This window comes from Antechinus flavipes, chromosome 2 (genome assembly GCF_016432865.1).
Source record: "Antechinus flavipes isolate AdamAnt ecotype Samford, QLD, Australia chromosome 2, AdamAnt_v2, whole genome shotgun sequence".
Taxonomy (NCBI): domain Eukaryota; kingdom Metazoa; phylum Chordata; class Mammalia; order Dasyuromorphia; family Dasyuridae; genus Antechinus; species Antechinus flavipes.
Window position 1 is genome coordinate 662917208 of NC_067399.1, and position 27999 is coordinate 662945206.

At 42.8% G+C, this 27999-nt stretch overlaps 1 protein-coding gene across 1 annotated transcript; it reads right to left on the minus strand.

The window, feature by feature from the left end:
- Nucleotides 1–94: 94 nt before the first annotated feature.
- ZNF365 (zinc finger protein 365) lies at nucleotides 95–27889 on the minus strand. Its single transcript, XM_051982606.1, has 5 exons — nucleotides 27762–27889; nucleotides 22348–23082; nucleotides 10707–10887; nucleotides 6141–6178; nucleotides 95–4192 (listed from the first exon to the last, which is right to left on the minus strand). The coding sequence occupies exons 2-5, from the start codon at nucleotides 23067–23069 to the stop codon at nucleotides 3931–3933; spliced, it is 1203 nt and encodes a 400-aa protein (XP_051838566.1). The 5' UTR covers nucleotides 23070–23082; nucleotides 27762–27889; the 3' UTR covers nucleotides 95–3930.
- Between the last annotated feature and the right edge of the window lie 110 nt (nucleotides 27890–27999).

Below are 27999 nucleotides of genomic sequence, written 5' to 3' on the forward strand. Positions count from 1 at the left end.
TCTCTTATTCATAAAGAGACAATTATGAGACCCAAGATGATACTGAGCCACGAACGGTTCGAAATTCAAATACTCCATCCATACACCACCGCGGTTACTCAGAAATATAGCTTTATTATTAGAATTTCTCATAGTCTAAAAACATTTTCTTTTAAAACTCTGATAACAGTATATTCCAACTTCTCTACAACGGACTGGCCCTGCAGTAGGTTGCAAAACAGTATCTTTAAGTAACCTGAACTTAAGACTTTTGTTAAGCATTAAGACTTTGTAATCCAGTTTAAAAAGAAAAGAAAAAAAGTTCGAGTCTGAACCAAATAATAAAAAATAGATTGATTTGTTCAACACTGAACATTTTCCGCCGTGTACCTTTGGTGCCACCTACAAAAAAAGTATCAACTTTAGCTGCAAATATCTCCCTTAATATGTACAAACTGGGGCCAGTTACCCAGGGCACAGCCCATAGAGTGACCCCATAGGAGCAAGCCAGACTCCACATCTCAGCTTGTCTTCCTTGGCTAAATAAAGCAGGAATAGACACACGGCTCCCCACACGCATGACGTCGGCCCTTTTAGCGGGCTTAGAATTTACCTGTAATTTCTTATTCTTTTTAAAGTTCCTACTGAATGTATAGAAGATACATCAATGAGAGGTACGGAACACGCCAAGTTCAGTTTTGTTTCCATTGTCTAATAAATGTAGAGAGATGAGCACTCTCAGGCTGACTAGAATGTGCTAACCTTGTGATTTGTCCCCGATCCAATCATATAAAAAAGCCAGGCAAGAGTGAAGAGCAAAGGCTTCACTTGGTCCCTCTGCCCTGCTTTTTTAAGTTCATTCACCTATCAATTAGTGTTAATTATGAGAGCTGAAGTGTTGGATAGAGTTCATGAAATGGGTTTTAGGCACAAAGATTCACAATCAGGGATTAAGGGAAGCTTCTGACTTTCTAATTCCATGTCAGAGGGTTGACTGAGACCAAGGTCTTTGAGTCAGCACCAAGAGAGAACCAATCAAAAGTGAAGACTTAATCTTTTTTTCTGGTTGCCTTCTGGGATTTGGGGGGATGATAAGCTTTTTCATGGCAAGGATAGTCTAAAGATCATTTAATGGTTAGTATTAGGTTATGAACACCCCTTCAAACCAGAAAATTAGCAGAAGCCCATAAGCTAAAATTAAATCTTCTCTTTTGACTACATTTCTCCTGATGCTAAATTCAGTTCCCTGGTCCCACCTTAAGATCAGACTTAGATTTGGAAAATTCCCTTAACTTTCATTAAGACCCTGATGGTTAGTGTAAATCCCTCCAAATCCATTTTAGGGATCCTTGTCTACAAAGCCCCACGGGATAGGTATGGGGGCTGAGCCAATAATGCCTCCCTCTACTCCAATAATGCTCTCTGACTGTGATGCAAAAAACTCGGGAGACAAGAACAAAAAAGGCACCTCCCTGCCTTTAGTAAGCACAACTGTCAGCAGCACAAGCACTGCTTGTATATTGCTCTGGCAGGCAAGGAGTTGCTCACTTCTCTCTACACCTGAATGATACTCGAGTGCCACGGCGGTACTTTGGGGGGCCACTGTTTTCACCCAGATAGGGAGGGCTTGCTGAATGAAAACTGAAGATGTTGGTTGCCGTAACTCAAAGGGACACAGCGAGATAAGAGTTTCTGGCCACTCACTCTGCAGCAAAGCATTCATTATGCTGTCATCACATCATACACACATTACCTGACAGAAAGGAGGGCATGCAATATAGTTGAGAACTCAGTGAATCAGTACAGAAATTCTAAAGTGCAATTAGGTTATGAACAGTAAGAATAAATAGTGTCTGGGGTACAACAGGACCCCAAATAAATATCTATGTTACTTTACCAATTTTTTTTTTACAATGTGACTTTCAACCTAAACAGTGACACTCATGGGCACTTTATCCACAGGACTCCTTCACAGACACGACATGAATACCCATCTCCCTGACCTCAAAGGTCGAGGGATGGAAACTTTTCACTATGACAAGTTTGAATACTGTGATGTGTTATGTATACCAACTAGTTATATATCTCATTTCCAATTATTAAACCCTCAATGCCCATTCTCAACTCCTGACTAGTCTGGTGCTTATGGCAGTAATGACCAGAGCAAAAGACTCTGACTAACGTTCACTTAGTTAGATTATCATTGTAATTATATAAGTCACTTAAAAATCACCTCCCCCCACACACAAAGACACAGATCTTCCCCTTCATCCCCCCTCCCCCTGAGTATTTAAAAATAAATTATTCATGTACTTGAGTCATATATACATGGACCTTTGTCTTGTAGACAAGATTGACCTTGTTCATAACTCCAGACATCAGCACTTGTGAGCTCTTTGTGAGGTCTGATACTCTTACTGGGAAAAACGGCGATGTAAAAACCCGTTTCTGGAAGCGAGGGATGATCCCAAGGAAGATTCCCAATGGACACACCTTAGGAGAAATAGAAGTTACTCTCCGAGGGGGCTCCTGGGGGACTGGAGGGGGCCTGGCCTACCCTCATTAACTTCAGGATTACTTCAACAGACAGGCTAATATATTAAGCATATCAAATATTAGGTTCAAGGCAAGATTAGTGAGTGTACTAATCATAAGAGTGGGGAGAAGCTCTAAGGAACAAAGAACAAGGCAGCCTGGGAAGAAAGGATATCAGAGAAAAAATCACATCCATTTACTACGGCTGAGAAGGAGCAAGCACTGCCAAGAGAGCCTGTGCCATGGGGGAAAAGCCGTGCTAATAGTTCTAGCATCTGCAGACCCAGGCTATGGCGATGCTGGAGAAGATGCCCACTGGTTAGTGCAGTCAGACAGACAGACCCAGGGGCCGAGGAGTCCAATGGACAGCACAACCACAGGTGACTAAGGAGATGCTAGTAAGAACATGCCGGCTAGTAAGAAACAACATCAGGCTGTCTGGATGCAAAATGTACAGCCGTAGAAAAGGACAGGGGTGAACCCAAATTAGGTTCTATGGGGGATCACAGGAGCTGGAAGGGACCCGAGTCCAACCTCCAGGGAGAAACAACTTGCCCAAAGTCACCCAACTCATAAGTAGCAAGGGTGAGATTTGAACCCAGGCTCTAGACCCCAAATCCCGTGCTTATATCAACAAGTTAAGCTGCCCCCTAGCAGAATAGCGGGATCCAGAAAAACATAACCCTATAACCGACATTTCACTTGAGGGTACTAAACAACAGCAAAACCTCAATGAACCAGAAGACTTGAGTAAATCGGGATCCTGATAAACTGATTTATTTAAATCGATTTTTCAACTGTGAGTCAAGTAGAAACTATAGGATGGAAGGACCATAGATCAAGTTGGAAGGAAATTCAATGGGCATCTAGTCCAGCCCCTATGTTTTACAGATGGGGATACTGAGGCCCAGGGAGGTTAAGTGACTTGTGTAAAGTCACAAGGTAGTATCACTTTTTTTTTGTCCCAATCTTTGTTATCAGAGGGGGAAAAAAAAACCTTTATAAAATTCACTTTTATCTTAGTAAGCCAGGAAGTACAGTTGAATATTCCTGATGGCTAAGGCCACTCTGTAGCTTTAGGTACAGAAAATGAATGATCGCTGATTAGCAATGTATACTTAGAAGAGGTGAGAATTAGGTAGAATTGTTAAGAGTCATCAAGCATATACTGAGAGTAGGGGCTTGAGACATTAGTGTAAGTTTATTTGTTTATTGTGATTTTTCCTCTGAGGTGATACGGTCCTCAGAGGTGGTTAACTTAATGCTCTAGTTAATTGAGGGCTAGTTAACTGAGGTTTTCCTGTTCTCACAAAGTTAATGTGTTAATCATCAATGTCCTGTGGGACAGCCAAGTGGAACAAATTGCTTTCCTTTCCCCAAAGCTCAGAACTGGCAGCTTGGAGACCCCCACTCTCTTCAGATGATGTTCACAATGGCCAGTGACTTTTTTTTGACCATTTTTGCCTTGACGTTGACCTTCCTGGCTGGGCCCAGAGGCTCCCCTTTTTTCAAAGGTCTCCAGAGTTCTCTCGAGGAATCCGCAAGGTCATGGGCAAACCTAGCTGACTGCATGCTCCCTCGTTCGTCCTTGGCTTTCTTCAGGGAATTCCTTCCCTTTGGGTGGAAGTGGGCCTTGAGGTCAGGATGGTGACATGCAGGGTGAGGGCCCCCTCGACACCTGCAGATCAGAGAGAAACACAGTGAAGATCCTATCTTAGAAAACTTGTAGGGGCTTAAGTTTGGTTTTTTGAGCCCCTACTTTTAAAGGGAAAAAAGGCTATAACCAGTTAAAGAAACAGAATCAAGGCTATGAAGAATTCAGAGAAACTTGGCAAGATTTACAAAAACCAATGGAGAACCAAATAAACAAGACCAGAACAACAAGCTACACAATGACCATGAAAACACACGCACAAAAAAAAAAAAAACCAAACACTGAAGAACTTCAGAAATCTGATCAGTGCTGCAGTCCAGCACTGATGGTGAAATTCTACCTTCAAAGTGGCAAGGTTGGAGGCTGCCACGGATGGAACCAAGCCTACATTGTCAGCCACGGCCACCATGTTGATTTGTGGTATCTAAAATTAATTTTGCTCAATTTGTTTCTGTTTAATTATTAAACAACTTCATATGTGCCTTCTTAATGGAGCATGAGAGTGGGGAGGAAGGAAGAAAATCTGGAACTCAAAGTTTTAATGCAAAAATTTAAATGTAAAAAATTGCTTTACATGTAACTGGAGAAAAAAAATTTTTAATTGGCTTTTTTATTATAAGGTGGATTTCTACTTGATCACTGAGAAGCGATAACAATATAAACCTGAAAGCATCAGTAAAATAACTAAGTAAATAAACAGCTCCCAGTACTCAGTCAAGAATAGGCACATAAACCAAATCCTTTGTAATACTTCTTAACTAACTCAACTAATCTAACTAATTAAGCTAGTTAAGTGATACACATATATTAGATTAAGATGAGGAGGAGGAGGAAGATGAGAGCTAACATTTATACAGCATTTTCAGATTGGAAAACCACTTACAATAGGTTTTATTTACTACCGAGACTCAGCAAAGATAAGCCAGCTGTCTACAGTCTCACAGCTGATATGTAATAAGACCTGAAGTCCAGTCCAAGCGCTTTTCTCCCTAACCCAGGCTGTCTTTCCTAGTACTATAGTAAGAGGACCCTGGAAGTGTTTGAGGTAGTAAATCCTGGAAGAATATTGGCTACGACATCAGAGGATCTGCTTGAATTTTGCTCTGCTACTTCTTAGCTTTTACTACTTCGTTAGTCAATCCTCTGGACTCCCTCTGGACTTCAGTTTCCTCATCTGCTAGTGCCTTCCTCCTATTAATTATTTCCTATTTTTCCCTGCATATATTTGTTTTCATGTTCTCTCCCCCATTAGAATGTAAGCTCTTTGAGGGCAGGAACCTTTTTGTCCTCTGAGAACACCGTCTTTTGCCTTTTTGTACCACAGTGCTTAGCACAGTGCCTGACGCTAGTGAGCACTTAACAAATGCTTATTAATTGAGGAAGTTGGCCTGTTTGTCCTTCCTGTCTCCCTCGTTTATGAAGAAACATGTCTAAAGTCGATTTCCTGACTACTTTACCGCCCGTTATTTCTGCCTATCATGTTTTCCCTTTTTTTGGCTTATACTTAATCAGATGGTCCCCAGTGAAGCTTTAAAAAATAAGAAACACGATGGTAAATGTCTTCCTGATCTCCACCGTACATACGCCATATGATCGCGTCATTGTAGATATTTGTATATGTCTAATTACACAGAGTTATAACCAGCTATTTTGGTGTTTGAGGGCCCTGGAGGCCACTTTGGGGAAAGACAGTACCTGGGAGGATGGGAAACTCTAGAACTCATCTGGATTATGACCTGTTTTAATGAATTAGTATTAGTGCTGATCTCAGCTGTTTCTACGCTGTACAAGGAATTTCCGTGCCGTGAGCACACTCCCAATTTCAACACCCAGGGACAGAGGGCTGATTATTTTATCCTAGTTATGGCTCTGTGTAGACATATCACCCGTGTATCATAAAAAAGAATGCCACATGAAAACATTCCGTATTAAAACCTCAATTAAATAATCAAAAACAAATATAAGTACATACAGGCATTTCGGTTTCCTATTTGAAGCGATGTCTGTAAACTGAAGAAAAACAAATAAGAGAAAAGCATTACTTCACAGGTGGATTGAACAATTCCTAGTTCCCCCACCCTAAAGACTCTGTATACATTGTGAGGACCCATTGGGTGGGCCATGCTGCTGTCCATATGGATGACTGATGAATTACTTGGCTGCTGCTCTCTCACATAGGGATTCAGCCTGATTTCTCTCTGTGTGTCATCTATCTTTTCTGTGAGACTTATTTCAGAAGGTTATATTGTTCCAACACGTTGGGTCCCTAACATGGAGATTTCATGGAAGAACATGGACAAAAATGACACAGAATGAGAAAGCACAAATAAGTTGCAATCTCCACTGGGGAAGGGAGTCCTTATTGAGGAGGTCATATCGCCATGAAAAAAAATCAAAATATAGAGGCCCCAAGTATAATTCCTACAAGCACAGCAGAGAACAAAAGAACAAAGGAAATCAAGAAAAGATGGACACACGTGAATATAATTTCTTCTACTTATATATACTTAAATATATACACATATACTAATATATATATAGTATATGCAATACTGTGCTTTAGTCATAATATCTACTATATATATACTATACTATATGTGTATATATACACATATATATATATACACACATACTTTCTTGAAATGGTAACTTATTATTATGTTTTGAATCCTCCCTGACATTCTGCTGGGCACATAACAATGTTCTCTTTTGTTTTACTTTGTTTTGTATTCCTTTTCTGGTTTTTTTTTTTCTTATTCTGTTTTACTTAAATAAAATAATTGTTTAAAAAAGAATAATTCCTAGGAGATTGAGGAAAATAGGATTTAAAGCAGAGATTGCTTGGAATGTTCTCCTTCGTGACCTCCACTTTTCAGAAGCCTTTGCTTCTTTAAGACTCAGCTCCAGCACCAGTGGCTTCCTGAAGGTCTTTCTTCATCCCTTCAACTGTCGTCACCTTCCCCTTCAAGGTTACCTTACATCTACTCAGCATGGGTATTTATACAAGTCTTTGTGTGTGTGTTTATGTGTGTGTACACATACATACATATATAAAATGCACATACACATGTGTACATACCTGCAGGCTTTTGTGTACACACACATACAAATACACACTTATTTGCATGTATATGCACACATGTACATATATAAGTGCACATACTTGTGTGTACACACATGCGGATTTGTGTGCATACATAATACATATTTACAAACACACATACCTGCATGAACATACATGCAACTTTTTGTGTGTATACACATACATATATGCAAATGCACATTCTTGTGTATACATACATGCAGGTTTGTGTGTGTACACATATGTATAAGTGCACATACTTAGGTGTGCATACACACATATATACAAAAATACATACTTGCATGAATACAATACAACTTTTTGTGCACATACACATTCATATATGCAAATGCACATACTTGCATGTCCATACATTCAGCTTTGTCTATATATACACACATCTATATACAAATGCACATACTTGTGCATACATACCGGTTTATGTGCATGCACACGTATAAACATACAAACGCACACACTTGTTTGTATATATGTCAATTTGTATATATACACATATACAGACACACATGTCTGCATACATGTGTTCCTATACAGAAGGGTGTGGATCAGGAAGGACTCAGTTCCTTCAACTGATTCTCATTTAGTACAAGCTCAGGTTGCCCTCCTGTTCTGCCCAGCAGCATGCTTGCACACCTACCCCTATTTGTGTGGTACATATCTGTATGCACTTCTGTCTGTGCATACACACAATATGCACGTTATGAAGGGGAAAATAAGACACAGGACCTTCCCTCAGGGAAGCTTACATTCCAATGGAGGAGACAATAAATATGTATTTTTTTCTTAGTATTCCCAGCACCTCACACACAGTAGGTGCCTAATAAGTGTTTGTGGATGGGCAAGCTGCCATTTGTGATTGGGATTTCAGCCCACAGTGACCCTCATCTAAACTACCTTCAGTCTTTTCAGCCTCCGGCACACACACTCTCCCCTTGGAGAGGACGCTCTCTGAGGGTCGGGGCCATTTTTGCTTTCTTTCTTTGTTTTGATTTCTCCAGCACTCAGCCCTTTGCCTGGCACAGTGATTGCTAAGAGATGTGTGTTGATTGACTGGTGGAAGATCATTAGGGGAAGCTGGAGCAAAAACCACCCGGGGCAGAAGGTTCCCAGGAGCCGATCGAAATCTCAAAGAAAGTCTCATCACCCCGCTGTGCTCAGAGGCCGAGGCTGTCCCAGCCAAGTGGGCGTCGTGGAGAGAGAGGGAGGGACTGTCGGACAGTCTGGGGGTTTATGGCTGGGCTGTCCCAGACCAGAGAGAGAGACCAGCCTGGGCTCCTTAGAGTAACTGGAGGAAGGTAATGAACACGGGTCACAAGGAACGGGATGGATCAGTCATGAACAACATCAGCAGAAGGAACTCCCCCGTCATGAGCTCACATAGGAAACCTGCCTTGGGATGCACAGACTCATTTGTCTGACTGTCTTTGACCTTACAAGGCAGGATTTCTTTCTGAAAATCTATCAAAAGAGGGGCAGCTGGGTGGGCAGTGGATAGAGCATCAGGCCTGAAGTCAGGAGGACCTGAGTTCAAATCTGGTCTCAGACACTTAACACTTCCTGGCTGTGTGACCCCGGGCAAGTCACTTAACCCCAACTGCCTCAGCAAAAACAACAACAACAACAAAAAAAAACACAAAGTAATTTGAGGGACAGAGGCATGAACAGTTTTGTTTTGTCTTGGCAGAAGAGTGTAGAACAGGAAAGATTCAGTTTCTTAAACTGATTCTCATTTAGTACAAGCTCAGGTTGCCCTCCTGAGCTGTTTTGCCCAGCAGGCATACAGAAGGCACTTAACAAGTGCTCAAATGAATGGAAAAATCAATGAATGATAATTGGGCATTGAAAACCCGGACATTCTGACTGCATGTCTCAGACATCAGACAGTCGAAGAAATAGTCCTTCTTTGGAGATGACTTAGAAAAAATATAAATCCTCATTTCAAACATCAGCCCAGTTACTCCAAAACATATCTGAACAGCTCCAATGTGAGCAGATGGACGATAGGTCATTCTGCATCTATAACTCGGCAGCATTTTCGGAGGCAAGGAGAAAACCTTGGAGTAAACATAATACATTTTTAGAACATCCAGGTGAAAAGAACAAGGGGGCCTGAAAGAAAGAGAGGGAAGGAGAGAAACGCTCATGGGCAGAGATGACAAAACCAGGAGGATGAATGTCCAGCCCAGAGGTTTCACTGAAGGGGGCTGATGAAAACAGCCAAGAGCAGGTAAGCGTTTTGCTAACTTACACAGTATTGAAGGATTTTCTATTGCTTGTGATCCAGACTTTTAACACGGGTCGGGGAGAGGTTACATCGGAGAGAAATTAATTTCAAATTCCCAAACACTGGCACCTCTCAGCTTGACCCATTGTAAGCCAACGTACGGGGAGAGTAAAGAACGACGTCTTCCAAGCACTTCTGACTAACAAGACTGATACCTCCGGCCACCAGAGATCATGTTAAGACAAATGTCTATTTTAGAGGGAGATTGAAGGGAATGAAGGTTCGGAGGGGCGACTGGCCAAAGCTGAGCCTACAGAAAAAAATGCTGGGGTAGCCATTCCGAGAAATAAATGCCTCCTGCTTTACATGGCTCAGGGAATCTACCGGCTCGGATGGACGCTCATTCACGTCCAGCCAGCTTCTCACCGGCTGTGGACACACTCAGCTCGTTCCTGCCGGTCTCTCTGAGCCGTGCCCTTTTCCTGGATAATCTCAGGTTATTGCCTGTGGGGCCATCTTGGCTCTTCTTCTAGATGATAAGGATAGGGGCCACTTCTTATTCTTTATTCTCCCCATTCTCAACATCTTCTCTGCCTAAGCTTGTTTACTGCACTCCCAAATCTCTATTTTTCCTAACCCTGATTTCTCAAGAATTCTCCCTCCCCAGCTCCATCTCTCAGACCCTCCAACATCCTTCCAGGCTCATTTTGGGTACCACTTTGTCCCGGAGGCTGTTTCTGATTTTTCTGTTACTTGTTATCCTCCCGATTCCATTACTTTGTACTTATTTTGCATAAATGTGTGTTTATCTAGTTGTAAGCACCACATGTTTATCTGTGTGGTGTGTGTGTGTTGTTCCTCCAGCATGCTGAGGGCAGATTGCTTTTGATTTTCATCTTTGTATTACCATTGCTCAGCACAGTGCCTGGCACATAATAGCTGCCTGATAAATGTTGGCTCGAATTCCCCAAAAGATAAATCTACTTTTATGTGAAATTGTAGGAATATGGGAGAACCAGGAGTTCTCCCTCCTCCAACGACTCTGGGCCAGGAGAGAGGAGGGCCATATGGCTAGAATTGTTCCCATGGTGCACCACTGTTTGCCTTTCAAGAATTCTCATCCGTTCCTTGAGCCCAGTAAAAGGGCAGCAATAAGCTAGGCGAGGAGAGGAACGTGGCAGGGAAGAAATGAGGATGTTCATTAGACTCACCAAATGCTCACCGGCACCCTTGCCGTGGCCTGAGACCTGTTGGTTTTGATAATACTCTAATTGCTTCTCAGCTAAGTCGACCCGTTGTAACAGATTCTCAATGAAATTCTGGAGTCTGGCTTTTCCCTGGACTTCCTTCTCTGCGGCCGCCTCAAGGAAATGGTTGAAAGTGACAACTTCTCTACAAGACAAAAAGCAAAAACAAAACAGAGCAAAGAACAGAGAAAATTGACAAAATAAGTATTACAATATATACCCGTTGGTCTGATATTTAAAATCCATCATAAGCAGACTCAAAGCGACCCTTTTGGTCCTTTTCTAGTTTTTCTTTTTACACACACACACGTACACACACACACACACACACACACACACACACACACACACACACACCTTCTCCCAGTCATATTAGACTATTAACCTCTATGTGACATTTCATTCCTACTCGCATGTCCTTGCATCCTCCATATTTAGAATGCGTCCCCACTTCTAGGATATAATATAAACTCCTCCATTTGACATTTAAAGGCCTTCAGAGTCTGCTTGCAACTTACCTTTCCAGTTTTATTAGACACCACTCCCTTTTGTGCCTTTTTTTTAGTACAGCCGAATGACCTCATTGATTTTCCTCACATACAAAATTCTACCTCAGTTATTGTTCATCCATTTTTCAATCATGTCCAGTTCTTCATGACTTCATTTGGAGTTTTCTTGGCAAAAAATACCAGAGTAGGTTGCCATTTCTTTCACCATTTTCCTCTGCTTCTATAGTTTACTCATATGTAACATGCGAGAGTTGGACTAGACTCTACAATAAGGATGTCTTTCATAAATGGGTTGGCTGTTGACATCCCTTCCAATTTGCAACTTTTGTGATTCTACAACCGCACAGTTTCCCATCCAGTCATGTGAGATTCTATGATTCTCTTGGCCACATCAAATCAAAAAACTGAATCCATTCTCTGACTTGTACTTAGGAGGCCAACAATCTCCAAATTCTCTTAAGCACCTTCACAAGGACCCAGTTGTTATCTACCCTTCCCTAGTCTTGCTACTTAGTTTGAAATGTGAGATGTCACTACATGACAACTTAAGACAATGTTCCTTTTATTACTGGATATATATTCATATCCATATTCATATCTATATCTAGCTCTGTATCTATCTATCCATCCGTCCATCTATCTATCTATCTATCTATCTATCTACGTCCAGCAAAACTCCCAATTGTAAAGCACTGGATCATCCAACAGAAGGAGCTCCTCTTCGCCTCACTGAAGCAACTATTTTTCACCCCACTATTCAGGAAGGATTATCCTTTGAATTTCAACCAGTTTTGCAAGGGAGGAATTCCTAGATCTGTCTGGTCTCCCTAATATGCCTACTGCCTGAGAAGAAAAGTTGTTGACAAAAAAGTAATGACATATGGGTTGGTTGGGAAGATGGAGAGCAACTATGTCTCCCAATGAAGGCAAACTGAGAGTACTCTTTGACTCCCTAATACCACCCCAAGGCCTCTACCCAAAGAAATCAAAGAAAAAGGGAAAAAAGTCCTTTTACACCAAAATATTTAACACATCTTTCTTTGTGGTGGCAGCGAACTGGAAACTATGAGAATGTTCACTATTGAAAAAAAAAATAGATGAATGAACTAGCATATATGGATGCAATGGAATATTATTGTACCATAAGAAATGGAAAGAATAAGTTCAGAAAAACCTGAGATTTGTATGAATTGATAAAGAGTGAAGTGAGCAGAACTAGGAGAGCAGTATATATAATAACAATGTTGTAAAGACAAACAACTTTGAATAGTTCAATAGATCAAAGAAATGCTGATGACTCTGGAAAATTCATGATTAAAAATTCTAGCCACTGCCTGACCAAGAAGACAAGGCTTAAGATGACAGGAAAAGATAAAGATAAATGTTGCAGGGCATGTAGGAAAACTAGGGTACTAAGAAATTGTTGGTGGACCATTCTGGAGAGCAATTTAGCAATCTGTGTCTCTACCGTGTCAGGACTAGGCTTGTATCCCAAAGGAATCATAAAAAAGGGAAAAGAACCCACATGTGCAAAAATGTTTTGTAGTGGCAAGAAACTGGAAACTGAGTGGATGCCCATCAGGTGGGGGATGATTGAATAAGCTATGGCATATGAAAGTTATGGAATATTATTTTTATATAAGAAACAATTAGCAGGATGATTTCAGAGAGGCCTGGAGAGACTTATATGAACTGATGCAAAGTAAAGTGAATAGGACCAAGAGAACATTGTACAAAAAAACAACAAGATTATACAATGATCAATTCTAATGGACGTGGCTCTTTATAACAATGAGGCAATTCAAGCCAATTCCAATAGACTTGAGATGGAGAGAGCTATCTACATTCAGAGAAAAGACTAATATTGATACCTTTTTGTTGTTTGCTTGCATATAGTTTTTCCCTCTCATTTTTTCCTTTTTGATCTGATTTTTGTTGTTCAGCTTGATAATTGTGAATATATGTATAGAAGAGTTGCATATGTTTAACATTAAAAAAAAGAAATATATAGTACTTGGAGTGAGGAAGACCTCAGTCTGCTATCTGGCAGAGTTCAGTGGATCATGAGGGCTGCTCATAAACTAGGGAGTAGTTTATTCTCCCTACTCACCCCTTTGGCTTTAGTTGGTTATTCTCAATATTGAGAAGCAGCATGACACCATTGTTGGAAAAGCAGTCTGGGAATCAGGAAGTCCTGAGTTCAAATCCTACTTCTGATATCTACTGGCAATGTGGCCCTGGCCAAATCATCTAATATCCTGTATCAGCTGTTTTTTAAACCAATGAAACCGTAGGTTCAGTCCAAAATTAAAGAACAAAGCATTCAACCAGGCAGCCCCCCAAAAAAATCCCTCTTCTCTTTTTCTACTAAACTTTGTTAGCTTGCTCTTTAATTCCCCAGAACTGATATACACACATGTATACACACACACTTATACCCATGCACATATACACACATAGATACACATACATCAAATAACCACCAAAGTACGTCCACCCTTTTCTGATCCAGAAGTTCAAAAACTGAAAACTTAAAAAAAAAATAGAGAAATCCTGGATGTCAAAATGAATCTAGTTACTGATTATATATGTCCTTGGACAGAGGTGAATTTGATCACAAAGACTATTATCTACATACATATGTATAATGCACCTATATACATATATACATACATACACCTGCACACACATGTACAACATGTATATATTCACATGAACACAAATAACCACCAAAGTACTTCTATCCTTTTCTGACTCACAAAACTGAAAACTTAAAAAACTCAAACAAACAAAAACCAATTAGAGAAATCCGGAACGTCAGAATGAATCTAGTTACCATTCACCTAAGTCCTTGGACGGGAATAAATTTGCTCACACAGAATATTATCTCCCCTGGAGTCAGCTCCTCTCTGAGCAATGGAAAGTCACCCCCAAGGACACAGTCTCCTCATAACTCATAAAGAGAACTGGGGCTCTTGACTGCTGACCCCTCTGGGCTGATCAGGCTACAGGAAATCCTTCTGCCCCCCCAAAATTGGAAATAAATTCTGTTTCTTTACTCAAGCAACTCTGACACTTGAAATCCCCCACGCCCGTCCGAAGCCACGCCGAGGAGGATCAGTACAAGATGGAGACGACAGCCCCGATGTTGCCCCGTTTGTATAAATATCAGTTAGGAAGAAATAAATACCAGCCCTCGCCAACCAGAGGGGAGATGATTAAAAGTGAGGGAATTTTCATCAACCTGCTGCCTGGATATTTACCAGCCCAGGGCAGAGAGGCTGTAGGTACCTGCTTGTGTAGGTACCTGAAGCTGATCAAGTGTCAGGGGTCCTCAAACTACGGCCGTGGGGCCAGATGCGGCAGCTGAGGACGTTTATCCCCCTCCCCCAGGGCTATGAAGTTTCTTTATTTAAAGGCCCACAAAACAAAATTTTTGTTTTTACTATAGTCCAGCCCTTAAGTCTGAGGGACAGTGAACTGGCCCCCTATTTAAAAAGTTTGAGGACCCCTGGCCCTAATTAAGTGGAAAGGGGCTGAGCTCCTCCACCCAGCATCTGCCATCTATCTACCGCAGACTGACACGGGCCTGCGTGGATCAACTTACAGTGGGACTGGTGCCAGGTGCTGGCAGCCGGGCCAGTGATGGAAACAGAGCCTGACTGTGGCTAGCAGACACTCTCCCACTCTCCGAGAAGCTACCTGGGGTTTTCCTGGCAAAGACCCTGGCATGGTTGGATGGGGGAAGACGGAGTCTGTAAGAGACTGGAAGGACGATGACTGAGCAGCAGTGTAAGGCGCTGGTCAGAAAATGAGGATAATAGCAGGGGGAGCCCCCCCAATTTCTCAACACTCTGTTACTTCCTAGTATCTCCTTCCTCCTTCATCTCTTTGAAAGTGCTGGTGAAGGTCTTTCTGATTGGGATCCCCAGCCCTGGTAACCTCAGTCACCAGCAGCTGTGGGCCCTCCTCCTCTCTGTCTCTCAGGAAAGCTCACTGCCATGCTCCTCCTCATTCACAGAAGTCTCATTTCATTCCAGAGGCTTTCACCCCCTTCACAGACCCTGCTCCCCCACTTCCAGCTTCCCTTTATGTATTGTCTTTGCCCATCTGAATGGAAACACCATGAGGGCAAGATCTCTCTGGTCGGCTTCTATTTGTATATGCAATGTTAATCCAGTTCCCGATACATAGGAAATATGTAATAAATGATCTTTCCATCATCTATTCATACATACAGAGATATAACTCATAGATGTAGAGATAAGAGATATGGTGCATAGAGACAGAGGTGATGAGACAGATGGATGCTTAAAATGATCTAACCTTTCATTTTACAAATTAGCAAACTGAGGCACAGGGAGGGAAAGGAAATACTTGCCCAAGGATACAAAACCAAGTGCTCTGACATAAAATCTAAGATTTTTTGCCTTAGTCTATTATAGTCTTTTAGAATCCCCATAAAGGATCTTTGGAGGGGCAGCTAGGTGGTACAGAACCAGCCCTGAATTCAGGAGGACCTGAGTTCAAATCAGCCTCAGACACTTAACACTTCCCAGCTATATGACAACCCCAAGTGCCTCAAAAAAAAAAAAAAAGAGGATCTTTGGGGTCAGCTTTAACTCTTCCACACATTTCACTTCTCATGCCCATCAAACAAGGAAGGTTGATTCTACTCCAACCACATGGCTTGTATCTGTCCCCTTCTCTCTATTACTGTTCCTCCCATTTTCACCCAATCTTTCATTATCACCTACCTGCATAATTTCTTCTTAAGACAGTTGATGCTTATTGCAGACTTACTGATTGGCTGATTAAAGGGGTTCCTCCCTCCAAATCCCTGCCTCTTCTAAGGGATCATCCACACTGCTAGACTACCTGTCTTCCTCCTTCAGAGATCAAATCGTGTCTCAAAATCCTATTTCCTTTAAAGCAAAGCTAAAACCCCTTCGAATGGCATTCAGGGACACCTTCCACAATCCTGCGCTCCTATTTTCCCTCTTCCCAGCATTACATCCTAACCCTTTTCCCTATAATCTATGCTACAGCCACACTCATTATCCCTGACAATACTTGCTCGTGACTGGATTTTGTCCTTGACATTCCTTATACCCCAAAGGTTCTCTTGCTTTCTCTTTGTCTAATTTTTAAAGCCTTTCCCCCACAGGATCCAAACATCTAAGACCTGGAGGGAGCCCCAGGAACCAGAAAGTTCTTAAGTTGTTCCAGGCACCACACTAGACATGGAGAATATCAAAACAAACAAAAAAAATGGCAGTCTCTCTCTTCAAGGAGATTAGATTCTATTCTCATGCTTCAGGTTAAGCACTGTCAGTTCCTTTAAGTGATCTTCACATGGCCCTTCCCTCAAGGTCTTCAATATCATGCTTCTCCTGGAACCAAGGGAAGTACTAGATTTTAAATTCTGCTACAAGGCAGGAATCACCAAAATGATTTGGTACAGGGGGAGAAATAGAGAGGTTCACCAGCAGAACAGATTAGGTCCACAACATTTAGAACCAAAGAGACTGTGGTGTGGGATAAACTCAAAGATCTCACCTACTGGGGCAAGGACTCCATATTTAACAAAATCTGCCAGGAAAACAAGAATACAGCGTGATAAAAATCAGGTTCAGGCCAGCACCTCATACTAGGATTGGGTCCAAAAGAGTACAAGACGTGGATATCAAAGATGACATCACAAACAACTTAAAAGAGCAAGGAAGAAAATTACTTTCTGATTTATGGATAGGTACAGAGCCAAGCATGGAATCATAGAAGATTAAAGGACTATTTTGATTACCAAAAAAAAAAAAAATGAAGGATTTTTTTTTTCATAAACAAAAATGACAAAGCTAAATTTAGAAGGAAAAGTCATTCTGAGGAAAAAAAATGAAACAAAATGTTTTTGCTACAAGTTTAGCTGGTGTAGAGCTCATTTCTGAAATAGATATGGAATTAATTCAAATTTATAAGAATAAAAGCCATTCCCCAGTTGAAAGATGATGAATAGATAAGAATAGATTTTTTTAAAAGAAAGAAAATGAAGCTATTAATCAATAGGCATGTGAAAAAAAAATGCTCCAAATCACTATTAATTAGAGGAATGAAAGTTAAAGTAATTCTGAGATTCTGTTTCATATGCCTTTGATTGGCAAAAATGACCCAAAAAGAGAAAAGAAAAGGAAAAAAAAGAAAGAAAATGACAAATATTGAAGGGGCCATGGGAGAATAGTCCCACAGTGTAGCGTTACTTAGAGTTAAATAACCCAATGGATAGACCACTGGGCCTGGAGATAGAAGGACTGACTTCGAATCACTTCTTAGCTGTGTGATCTTGGCCAAGTCACTTTGCCCTATTTGCCTCAATTTTCTTATCTGTAAAAAAAATAAAATGAGCTAGAGAAAGAAATGGTAAACCACTCTAATATCTCTGCTAAGAAAGCCCCAAATGGGGGCTGAAAAACTCCTGAATACTAAGAACAAAACTGAATTAAGTTGAATTTAGAGACAGATTTTGAGAAGAGACCTATGTAAATGACAAATTAGCAGAAAGGAAATAGAATTAATTCCCATAGTTGTTCTCCCTACCCCTTAGTTCAGCAGTGAAACTTAACATTTAACTCAAATAATTCAATTACTGTTTATTATTTGAAAACTCAGTTCTTGAAGATGTGTTCTCAGTTCAAATCCCACCTTTTTTTCAGGAGATGTTTCTACAAACCTTCCCCCCTTCCCAGAGCTTCTAGTATATTCCCTGATGATATTAACTTCCATCTACTAGAATACAGGATGTTTAAATCTTGTTATTTACTTGTCACCGCCTTCTTTGGAATGAATGTTCCTTGAGGACAAGGAGTATTTTTTGCCTTTTCTTAACTCAGTGGCTGCCACATATTAAGCCCTTACTAAATGCCCGTTGGCTTGACTTGACTCGTCTGTGCCTAATGGGAGCATTAGCTGTGAATTTGTAATTAAAGTCGAAATTCTTTGTTGTACAAACACACAAAAATGAATCCCGTGCCTGTCAAAGAGCTGAAACTAAAGTGGTACGATCAGGGCTTCATCACAGGGCAACACAACTTCAAGAGGGCTCTCAGCCTTCAGCAACAACCAAAAATTCTTCTTCTAGTTCACCTTATAACCTACCACTCAAGGGGCAGCTAGATGGCACAGGGGGTAGAGCACCAGCCCTGAAGTCAGGAGTATCTAAGTTCAAATCCGACTTCAGACTCTTAATGCTTCCTAGCTGTGTGACCCTAGGTAAGTCACTTAATCTCTATTGCCTCAGCAAAAAACAAAAACAAAAAAACTACCACTCATGCTCTGAAGCTGTCAGGGTGTCTTCAGGCCTCTTTCCCACACCTGCTTCCAAGAGAGTTTTCCTTTAAATGAGGCATTTGAGAGAGATTTTGCACTGCTTGCTCCAAGTTGATTTTATGTTCTTGACCTGATGTGCACAACTACTAGTTATGATTCTGGTCTTTCAATTTTGAATTTGTCCAGAAGGATATCTCTTTTCCAGAAAAGATTTTTAAAACACAATGTGGGAAAAAAAAAGAAGGCAAAAAATATGATTCCCACTATAAAAAAAAAACCCCAACAAAACAAAACACAATGTGGGTTCATTTTTTATTGCATTTTAAAGAAAACCAAACCATTGGGGCAGCTAGGTGATGCAATGGATAAAGCACCAGCCCTAAAGTCAGGAGGACCCGAGTTCAAATTTGACCTCAGACACTTAACACCTCTTAGCTGTGTGACCCTGGGCAAGTCACTTAACCCCAACTGCCCCAGCAAAACAAAACAAAAGAACAAACCATTGATCATCCTTCCATTATAGGAGTAACTGGAGTTACTTAGAGTAACTGTTTGCATTTGCAGCCCTCCTCAATCTGACCCCAGCCTTCCTTTCTAGGACTTTTTCATATTATTCTCCTCCATTCCCCCCATTTTTCAGACAAGTTGGCTTTCTCTTGATTCCCCAACCTGATGCTCCATCTCCTGCCTCTATGCTTTTGCATTCAGTGCCCCCTGCCAAGAATGCATTCCCTGAACTTTAAATCCTACCAGGTTCTGAGCCTTTCCTCTACCTCTTAGAGTCCCTAACATCATTCAAGACTCAGCTCACATGTCACCCATGGGAGCTTTCCCAACATGGCCCCCACCCCCTACATTAGTGCTCTTTCCCTCTTCCTCAAAGTATTGTATGTATTTGGAAGGAGCCAGGTAATGTAGTGCACAGAGCTTGGACTTGGAGGCAAGGACCTGAATTTGGATCCTGCTTCAGATACTTGTTATATATATGACTTGGGGCAAGTCACTTCACCTGTAAAATGGGACTACTACTAGTAGGTCCTGGGTAACAGTACCTAGTTGCTGCGGAGAGGTAATGAGGCAATATGTATGTAGAGAAGCACTGCAAACCTTAAAGCGGCCTGTAAGTGCGATCTATTAGCTTTTCTCGGTTGACCCGCTGCATTCTTCCTGAATACTGTCAAAACTCTCTGAGAGCAAGGACTGGTCTTTTCTTTTATCTTTATATTCCCAGAGTCTGCTGCCTTGCACACACTCCCATAGTCACCAAACTAGTATTAGAGTCTAGGGGTGCCCAGGAGGGACTCACACTTTGGTGTGAGGGCTTGCCAAGGCCTCTAGGACTCCCAGACTGCCTTTGGTGCCCGTTTCTCATCCAACTCTCACCCGTGGCTCCACGGAGCTGCAGAATGAACAGCTGCCCCATCTCAGTAAAGCATTTCGACAGACAAGCTAAACTAGGCCGAGAATAACTGAGAGATTTGGAATCCATTGGTAAGTTAGAGAGGTGTCGACCCCAATCCATGGGAAAGGGTAGAGGAAGACAATTTGCTCCAACAGTCATTAAGGTGACTAAAGCAGGAGCTATGGAGAGCTTAGAGATCGGTCAGCCCTCAAAGATCCCAACATCATCCCCTAGATCCCAGGTTATCGCCGGCAGTCTTGACTTTTGTCCCGATGCTGGACTTTGATAACTCAGGAAGACCGAGGCTGAAGACTGCCTCACTTACATCCCACTCACATAAGAGTCAAGGTGAAAATGATGGACAAACAACAAATAAATGAAGTATCTAATTAGGGTACAGTCTGTGCTGACACTCGGAATACAAATATATAAATGAAGCAACGTCTGTCCTTCAGAAGCTTATATTCTATCAGAGAAAAACCCTATCTAACTTCACTCGCCATTCACTTTCCAAAGAAACCTAATTCACCTAAAGGTCAGTCTCCTCAATCTATAGGGTTGTACTTCCATGTCTTCAGGCTAATCCCATCACTTTATAATCTAATTTCATTGCGTGAGGACTGATTTTATCTCCCAGGGATATCATTGAACCATCCAGCCAATCGTAGGCAGACATATTGGTTGTTTGAGATCTTGCTCATCATCTTGTTAACACTATAAAAGATCCTATCGTCCATTACTCTGGGGTCTTTGATCATTGAGAGATCACCGACCCCATTTATTGACAATTGTTAGCTTTGCTAAGAAATAATTCTCTCAGAATTTCTCCAATGAAATAGCCATTGGGCATCTCTGCATCACCATAAAATATCAGAGAATGTTTTTTGAGGAGTGACTCCCAAAGACCGTTCAAGAAGCCCCACATAAGTTATAGGATCATAGAGGAGAAGCTAAGAGAGACCCCTTCACTGATCCAGCCCAGTCCCTTTGTGATAGGGAACCTGCAGCCTTCACACACACAGGAAGCAGCAGAAGCAGAATTTTAATCCAAGGCCCCTGACTGCAAATCCATCCCTCTTTCCTTTAGACTAAACCAGCTATGATTTTAGTTAGTAGAAATGAGGAGATCTTCAGTGCTAGGTGTGATTAGCAGAGGAATCAGCAAAAATTAATCTCTGAGACTAGCGGGGAGAAGGAGCCAGTTTAGGCCCGGGGAGCTGTCCAGGCTGAAATCCAAATTATGTCAAACTCCTGAGACCCACCCTCTGTAGAGGTCTCGGGCAGTCTCCCAGTCATGTCCCTGAGGTTAAATTTCCCCTATAAAATCGACTAATGGGCCATTCCATGGCTGCTACCTTCCGTTGGGTCGGTTGGCACTCTATCTCATGGGTCTTTTCCCTTCTCTTCCCATGTCATGTAGTATCTCTCCTAATTCTACTAAGCTTCTCAATCCCACTTCTCCTTCTTAGGGCTAACTAGCTCTTTTGGGGTGCTGATTCCCTTTCAGCCTGCCAGCTAAGGGTGTGCCCCAACCTCATGGGGTGCTCCCTTTCTCCTGGGTCATTGTGAATTCCACTGAGGAACTTGTCTTTCATATGGTCTCCTACTCTTTCATATTTACTATCCCTTCTTTTTGTCTGTAATCTGTTCCCCCAGATAAATCTTTTTGCCGAAGAGAATGGCCATTGGGAATTCTTCACGGGAACGAACCCACCATCATCTGATACTTAATTAACCCACATCATTTTAGTGCTAAACCTCACATCAGAAAGAAGACCCCAAAAGATAAAATCATAGGTCCTGGAAGTATTGATTATTCCTATTAAAACAGATCATTGGAATCGCCATCTAATCCAACCCTCTCCTTTTAAAGATGAAGAAAATGACTGATGGGAATAAAAAAGCAAATGGAGAGCAGAACAATAACTAGGGCAGGGCAATGAGGGTTCTGTTCAAGGGTGGGAATTTTAGAGATCTTCAGTGGTACTGCTCTAGGAGATACCTCCTCTCCTGCCTATCTTCCTACCTGAAGCAGCCGTAAAGTTGCCCTCATTTCATCTTGAAAATTCTGTTCCTCGGTCATTTCAGTCATGTCCATGGCAAAGATATTGGAGTGGTTTGTCATTTCCTTCTCCAGCTAGTATCTAAGGCCAGATTTGAATTTGGGTCTTTTCTGACTCCAAGTCCAGCACGCTATCTCCTGCCAACCTATGGGTACTTATTCCTGTCCACCCCCCATGCCTCCAAGACTCTGGTTGAAGTTATGACTCCAACTCACCCAAAGTCAGAAAGGGCTCATTCGCAGCTCTCTCGTTAAAACAGCCCAAACTTAAAAATCTAGTCCGCTGACCCTCCCCTCCTGGCCCTCACTCACTCTTCTTTGCGGAGAAGCTCCTCTTCAGATTCCGTGAGCCGCTGCCTCAGGACAGCGATCATCTCCACGGCCACGTCCACCTGCCGGTTCAAGGCCCTCTCTCGCCTCTGAACTTCCTGCTTTTTCTGAGTCAGCTGCACAAAAGCCGCTCGGACTTCTAAGAGTTCCGCTGTCTTTTGTGCGAGCTCTTTGGTCAGCTTGTCGATCCTCTTCTCGATGGTCTTGTCCACCGCCTCGACCATCCGATTGAACTTTTCCCTCACATGGGCCTCAAAGGAAGCTTTGGCATCCGTGGTGGGCAGCCCGGGGCTGGACCTCGGACCACCCAAGGAGTCTATGGAGGTGTAGATGGGCACGAAAGACACGGGCCTCTCCGCCACCACCTGAAGGGATTTGCGATCCTTCAGGTTTTCCCGGGACAGGTTACACAAGTTCACGTAGCTGGATTTCTGTCTGACCGCTCGGCCGCCGCTCCCTAATTTCAGGGGTTCTGATGAAGTGATCAGGTCTGGGTCTTTGAGGGGAGAAAAGAGGCTGCATTTTGTCATGAGACTCCTTTCTTCATAACTGTGGTTGAACTCCAGATGGGCCCTCAAGGAAGATAAGCTTCGAAAGCGGGTATGGTCTCCACACCGTGGGCAGCGAAATGGCAGGCACACAGCAACATTTTCGAATGACTCTTGCCAGGGGTATCTATTTTCCTCAAAAGCCTTCTGTTGCATTACTCTAAAAATCCTGGAGGAGGAGAGGAGAAAAAGACCAAAGAGTTTCTACGTATATTCAAATGCCAGATCTGCAAGATAGCAGAGCTGGGATACAGGCTGGGGATAATCTAACCAGGGGTCCTCAATCTAGGAGCCATGAATTGGATTTTAAAATATCTTTTAGATAACTAGATTTCAATAGAATTAATTTCCTTTGAAATCCTATATCTGAAATCAAATGAATTTAAAAGTAGAAAAAGGGACCCAAAGGCATCTATGTCACAAAAACAGGTAGGAACCCTCTGATCGAGTCAAAGGTCAGAGATCTCAAAAAGGAGGGGACCTAGAAAATACCTAGTCCAGCCCCCCCTCCTAGTCCAGCTGGAGCTTCAGCAGCTGCGCAGAATGAATGGATGTAACTAACTGGAACCCAGCTTCAGAAACATCATCTTTCCATCTGTCTCCAGAACTGGTTCCTGATGTTGTCTACACAGTCCCTCCTCTCTCCAATTACAAATGCTATCACTATGGTTCAGCCAGACAATTCCCTTGGTGGTACAAGGAGGACTTTATAATTTTGGAAAGCAGAAATGCCCAGGATAAAGTAGCAAAGCAGGCTGGGATTATAATATTACTGCTTAAAATACAACTATGTGTCGGAGACAGCTGGAGCATACTGGAACTGAGCATGAGAAAGAAGCAGGACTCAAAGTTAAATTCTGATTCTACTCCTTACTGACTGGATAGGCTCCATTTATAAGCCAGTTAGAATATAAACACTTATTAAGCACCTGCTGTGTACCAAGCACTGTGCTAAGCAAGAGGACGCAAAAAGAGGAAAAAATAATACCTGCTCTCAAGGGGCTCCTAATAGGAGACACAACATGCAAATAACACAACATAGAAATAATCAACAGAGGGAAGGCACCAAAATGAGGGGTTGAGAAAGGCTTCCTGTAGGAGAAGGGATTTGTAACTGGTACTTGGGGGAAGCCAGGAGGTAGAAATAAGGAGGGAATCCTTGGAAGCATTCATTTCCTCACTATAAAATGTAAATTAAATAAACACCTGCACCTAGAGAGGCAATCCAGTCTCCTGGATAGAGGGCAGGCTTTGGAATAGGAAAGACCTGGGTGCAAGACCTGAGTCTAATTCATCCTTGTTATAACCTTCTGCATCCCCAGCCAAATTTCTAAGGCAAGAAGTATGGGGAAGATGGCAAGATCTTACCTTCAAGGAATTCATTCCATGGATGAAGTTACAGGTGTAGATTTTTCAAGGCTTAGCAGCAACATTTATTTTAGAGGGTTATTTTGAGCAGGGACAGGGACTGGACTGTGACTTCATTAATATAAATAGGGAACTCCCCGAGAAGGAAACTCCCTCTACCTAACTAGGTCAGAACTTCTTAGTTCTTAGAGTGTGACCCAGAGGACAAAAAAAGTGATGGGATTGGCCTAGGGTAACAGGACCAGCATAGATCAGAGGCAACAGCTGAACCCCAGTGTTCTTGGTTTTGAGACTGGTCACATACCCTCATGTTTTGAGTATCAAATGAAATGAGATAAAGTAAAATATACATGTTGAAGTTCTGTTAGTTTGTTCCTACTGTTTCATTTTCAAGATAAAAGGGATATCATCCATCTACCTTGCAGATGTAAATTCAGAGGCACTGACCAGTAGTCCTAATTGCTCATGTTTCTAAGGCCCATTTGGTTTTACAAAAGTTTTTTACTAATTGAATATATACAAGGAGGCCCTTAGTTGGGTATATGTTTTGTTCAATTCAACAAATGTCAATTTAGTATCAATGAATTATTGCAACTAGTGACATTCTGCCCAGGATCCCTGCCAGAGAAAAGAATATCAAAAGGAGGCCTTTGGTTGGGACATTTATTTCTTTATTCTATTCTGGGCTGGGTGCCTCAGGTGGCTGCCTTCCAGGCCCACGGGGCTTCTATGACACCACTTTGCCTTGCTTCCCAGGCCCCAGCTCACTTTTCTGATCATACAAAGGCAAGGAAATATTGAAGTAATGAAAGTGGGGACAGTTGTCTACAGAAAACATATTTGTTTACAGAAAATAGGTCCTGAGAAAAGCAAGCTCAGCTGTCTTCCCCAACTGTAAATGGTGTCTTAAATAATAATAATAATAATGAGTAATGAGACAACCAACAAACAGTAATTCCCAAACCTGCAAATTTCACCTCTTCAGCCTCAGGCAGAGTCCTGCTTATGACAATACAAAAAAAGCCTTTCTGCCCTTGGACTTTGAAGAGCATCCAAAGCATATAAATGGTCCTGAAAGCCTGTAGTCCTCTGCTCCTGAATGCTTCCAACAAAGGAGGCCTTTGCCTGGAATACATCCTTTCAGTTCAACAAATGTCAATTTTATATAGCTGAATTATTACAATTACATGCAACCTAAGGAGTGCAATAGATTGAGCCTAGAATCAGGAAGATCTGAGTTCAGATGTGACCTTGAAGACATATTAGCTGTGTGACACTGGGCAAATCGCTTTACCCTGTTTGCCTTAGTTTCCTCATCTGTCAAGTGAGCTGGAGAAGGAACTGGCAAACCAGCCCAGCATCTTTGCCAACAAAATCCAAATGGGGAATAAAAGTCCAAAACAACTAAATAACATGTAACAAAAACAAAAACAAACCAACCAAAAAAACCTATGCAGCCTGCTCAGGATTTGGGATAGAAGAATGAATGTAAACTTCTTGAGGGCAGGGACTCTAGTTTTTGCATCCCTGCTCTCTAACAGTGCTTACATCATGACATGGCCTGAACAAATGTTCATTGAATGTTAGGGAAGTATTCTGGGAAAATTTGGAATATATACTTAGAAACAGGGGATCTGAGCTCGCAAACTTTGGCTTGTATGATCTCGGGCAAGCCATCAAATTTTCTGGAGCCACAGTTTGCTCATTTGTAAAATAGAAATGACAACTTGACAAACCCTCAGACTGTACAGGAGGTCTTTAACTTTTTTGTGTGTGTGCTCTGCACCCCTTTGGCAGTTTGGTGAAGTCTATGGCCCAGTCTCAGAGTAAAAGTTGTGTATCCTTAACTGGCAAACGCTAATGCCTTCCTCTGGTTGATTACCTCCAATTTATGTTGTATATCTCTGGGATCTATATAGTTATTTGTATTTGTCTCTCCTTATAGATTGTGATCTCTTTTGGGGAGATCTTTTGCCCTTTTTGTATCCTCCGTATTTGGCAGAATATGTGGCAAAAAGTAGTCAATAAATGCTAGTTAACTGAAAAAGGAAATTAAAGGTTAGTAAAATAATAATTACAATAACAATGATAATGATATCCTTAAAAAAAAAAAAGCACCTAGCTTCAGGAATTCCCCTGAAAGTTGTCCATTGACCCTCAAGTTAGGAACCCAGGCTCTGAAGAAAAGGGAACTGCTATTATAAATGAGCAAATTGAGTCTGATGAATCTTTTCCAGCTTTAAATATATGCTACTAATATTCGCATTCCCAGGTATACAGTTTTTTAAAAGGCAGTTCTCCAACAGAACTCTTAGCAACTAGCAGATCTCATTTTCTGAAAGGGATTAATGCTTTCACGCTGGCAAGGATGCCTGAAAGCAACACCAAACTGTGCCCAGAGCTCCTTGGGCAGGTAAATGGTTTCCATCCCCAATTTAACATGCATGAGGAGTCTTGGCTAGGGGACGTCATGTTAGAAAGGCATGGATGTCGGGGAGCACTGCCTCAGCAAGAGTTCCAGAAGCACTCAGGGCTGCAGGGGAGCCTCAAACAGCTGGCATGTCACTCTCCAGACCAATTGACTTGTGCGCATCCAGAGAGAAAGCCCGTAACAAACTCATTTATTGGCTAGCTTTGCTGTGAGAAGGCGCAAAGGCTCACTGGGACCAATGCCTGGAAGAGGGGAGAAGGCTGATTGGAGTGGGGGGCGGGTGTTCTGATAAGGAGGGTGCCTCCGGGTTGTGGGTACTCCGGGAAAGGGTACACGATAGGGGTAAGAGGTTGTCGGGTGGAGAAGGAGGGACAGTACCAGGTTTCTGACCCAGTTCTGGAGGGAGGGGGGCAATGGACGAGGGGTTGCTGGTGGAGAAAATATCAGGTTTAAAGAAATGTGCTGGGAGGGAAAAAAAAAAAAAAGCAGAGGACGTCACATGTTCTGATCCATGCAGAGTACAAACTGGGATCCAGAGGCAGGAGGGAACATCAGTCCAGTGGTTTTATGGCGGTTTTTGCCTGATTGTTAGAGAAGGGGGGAGGAGGAGGAGGGAATGGTGCTGCTGGGAAGGAAGGTGATGAGAAGGCAGCGGTGACTCTCCACTGTTGGCTGCCCAATCCCCACCTCCTTCCCCCGCGCTGCCGAGTGTGGGCTCAGGTTCTTGGGGGTTGGGCGCCCAGGGGACCCGAATAACCTCAATAGCTCGTTGCCAGGGCTTCTCCAGTACTGTAAGGTACTCCCTTACCCTGTCAGCATCGGGGCCCCCAGCTCTCCTCCCCACCCCACCCCCTCGGGAAGGGCCGGTCCAGGCCATGCAGGGTGGGCTGTGCCGGGCGGGCTGCGCAGGGCCACCGGTGCGGAGCCTCTCAGTACGGGGTGGGCCGTGCGGGGCGCGCCGCGCCGGGCGGGCTGCGCAGGGCTCCCCCTGGCTTCGCCACCCCCGGCGGGATGCGCAGCTGCGGCAGCCCCTGCAGCCACCGACTTACCAGACTTGTTGCTGCGGCGGCGGCCGGGGCTGAGGCTGCGGCTCGGAAGAAGCGGTTTTCAGCAGAGCCGTAAATCAGGCAGAGCCCGGTACCCCGTTGCACTGACGCCCTCCCTCCCTCCCCGCACCCCCCCTGCGGCGGGGCCCGAGCGGCGCCCAGGGCGGAGCGTGCGGCGGCGGCTACGGCGGCGGCAGGGGCTGGCAGGCGGGGATGTAGGCGAGCTGGCGGCGGCCGGGGT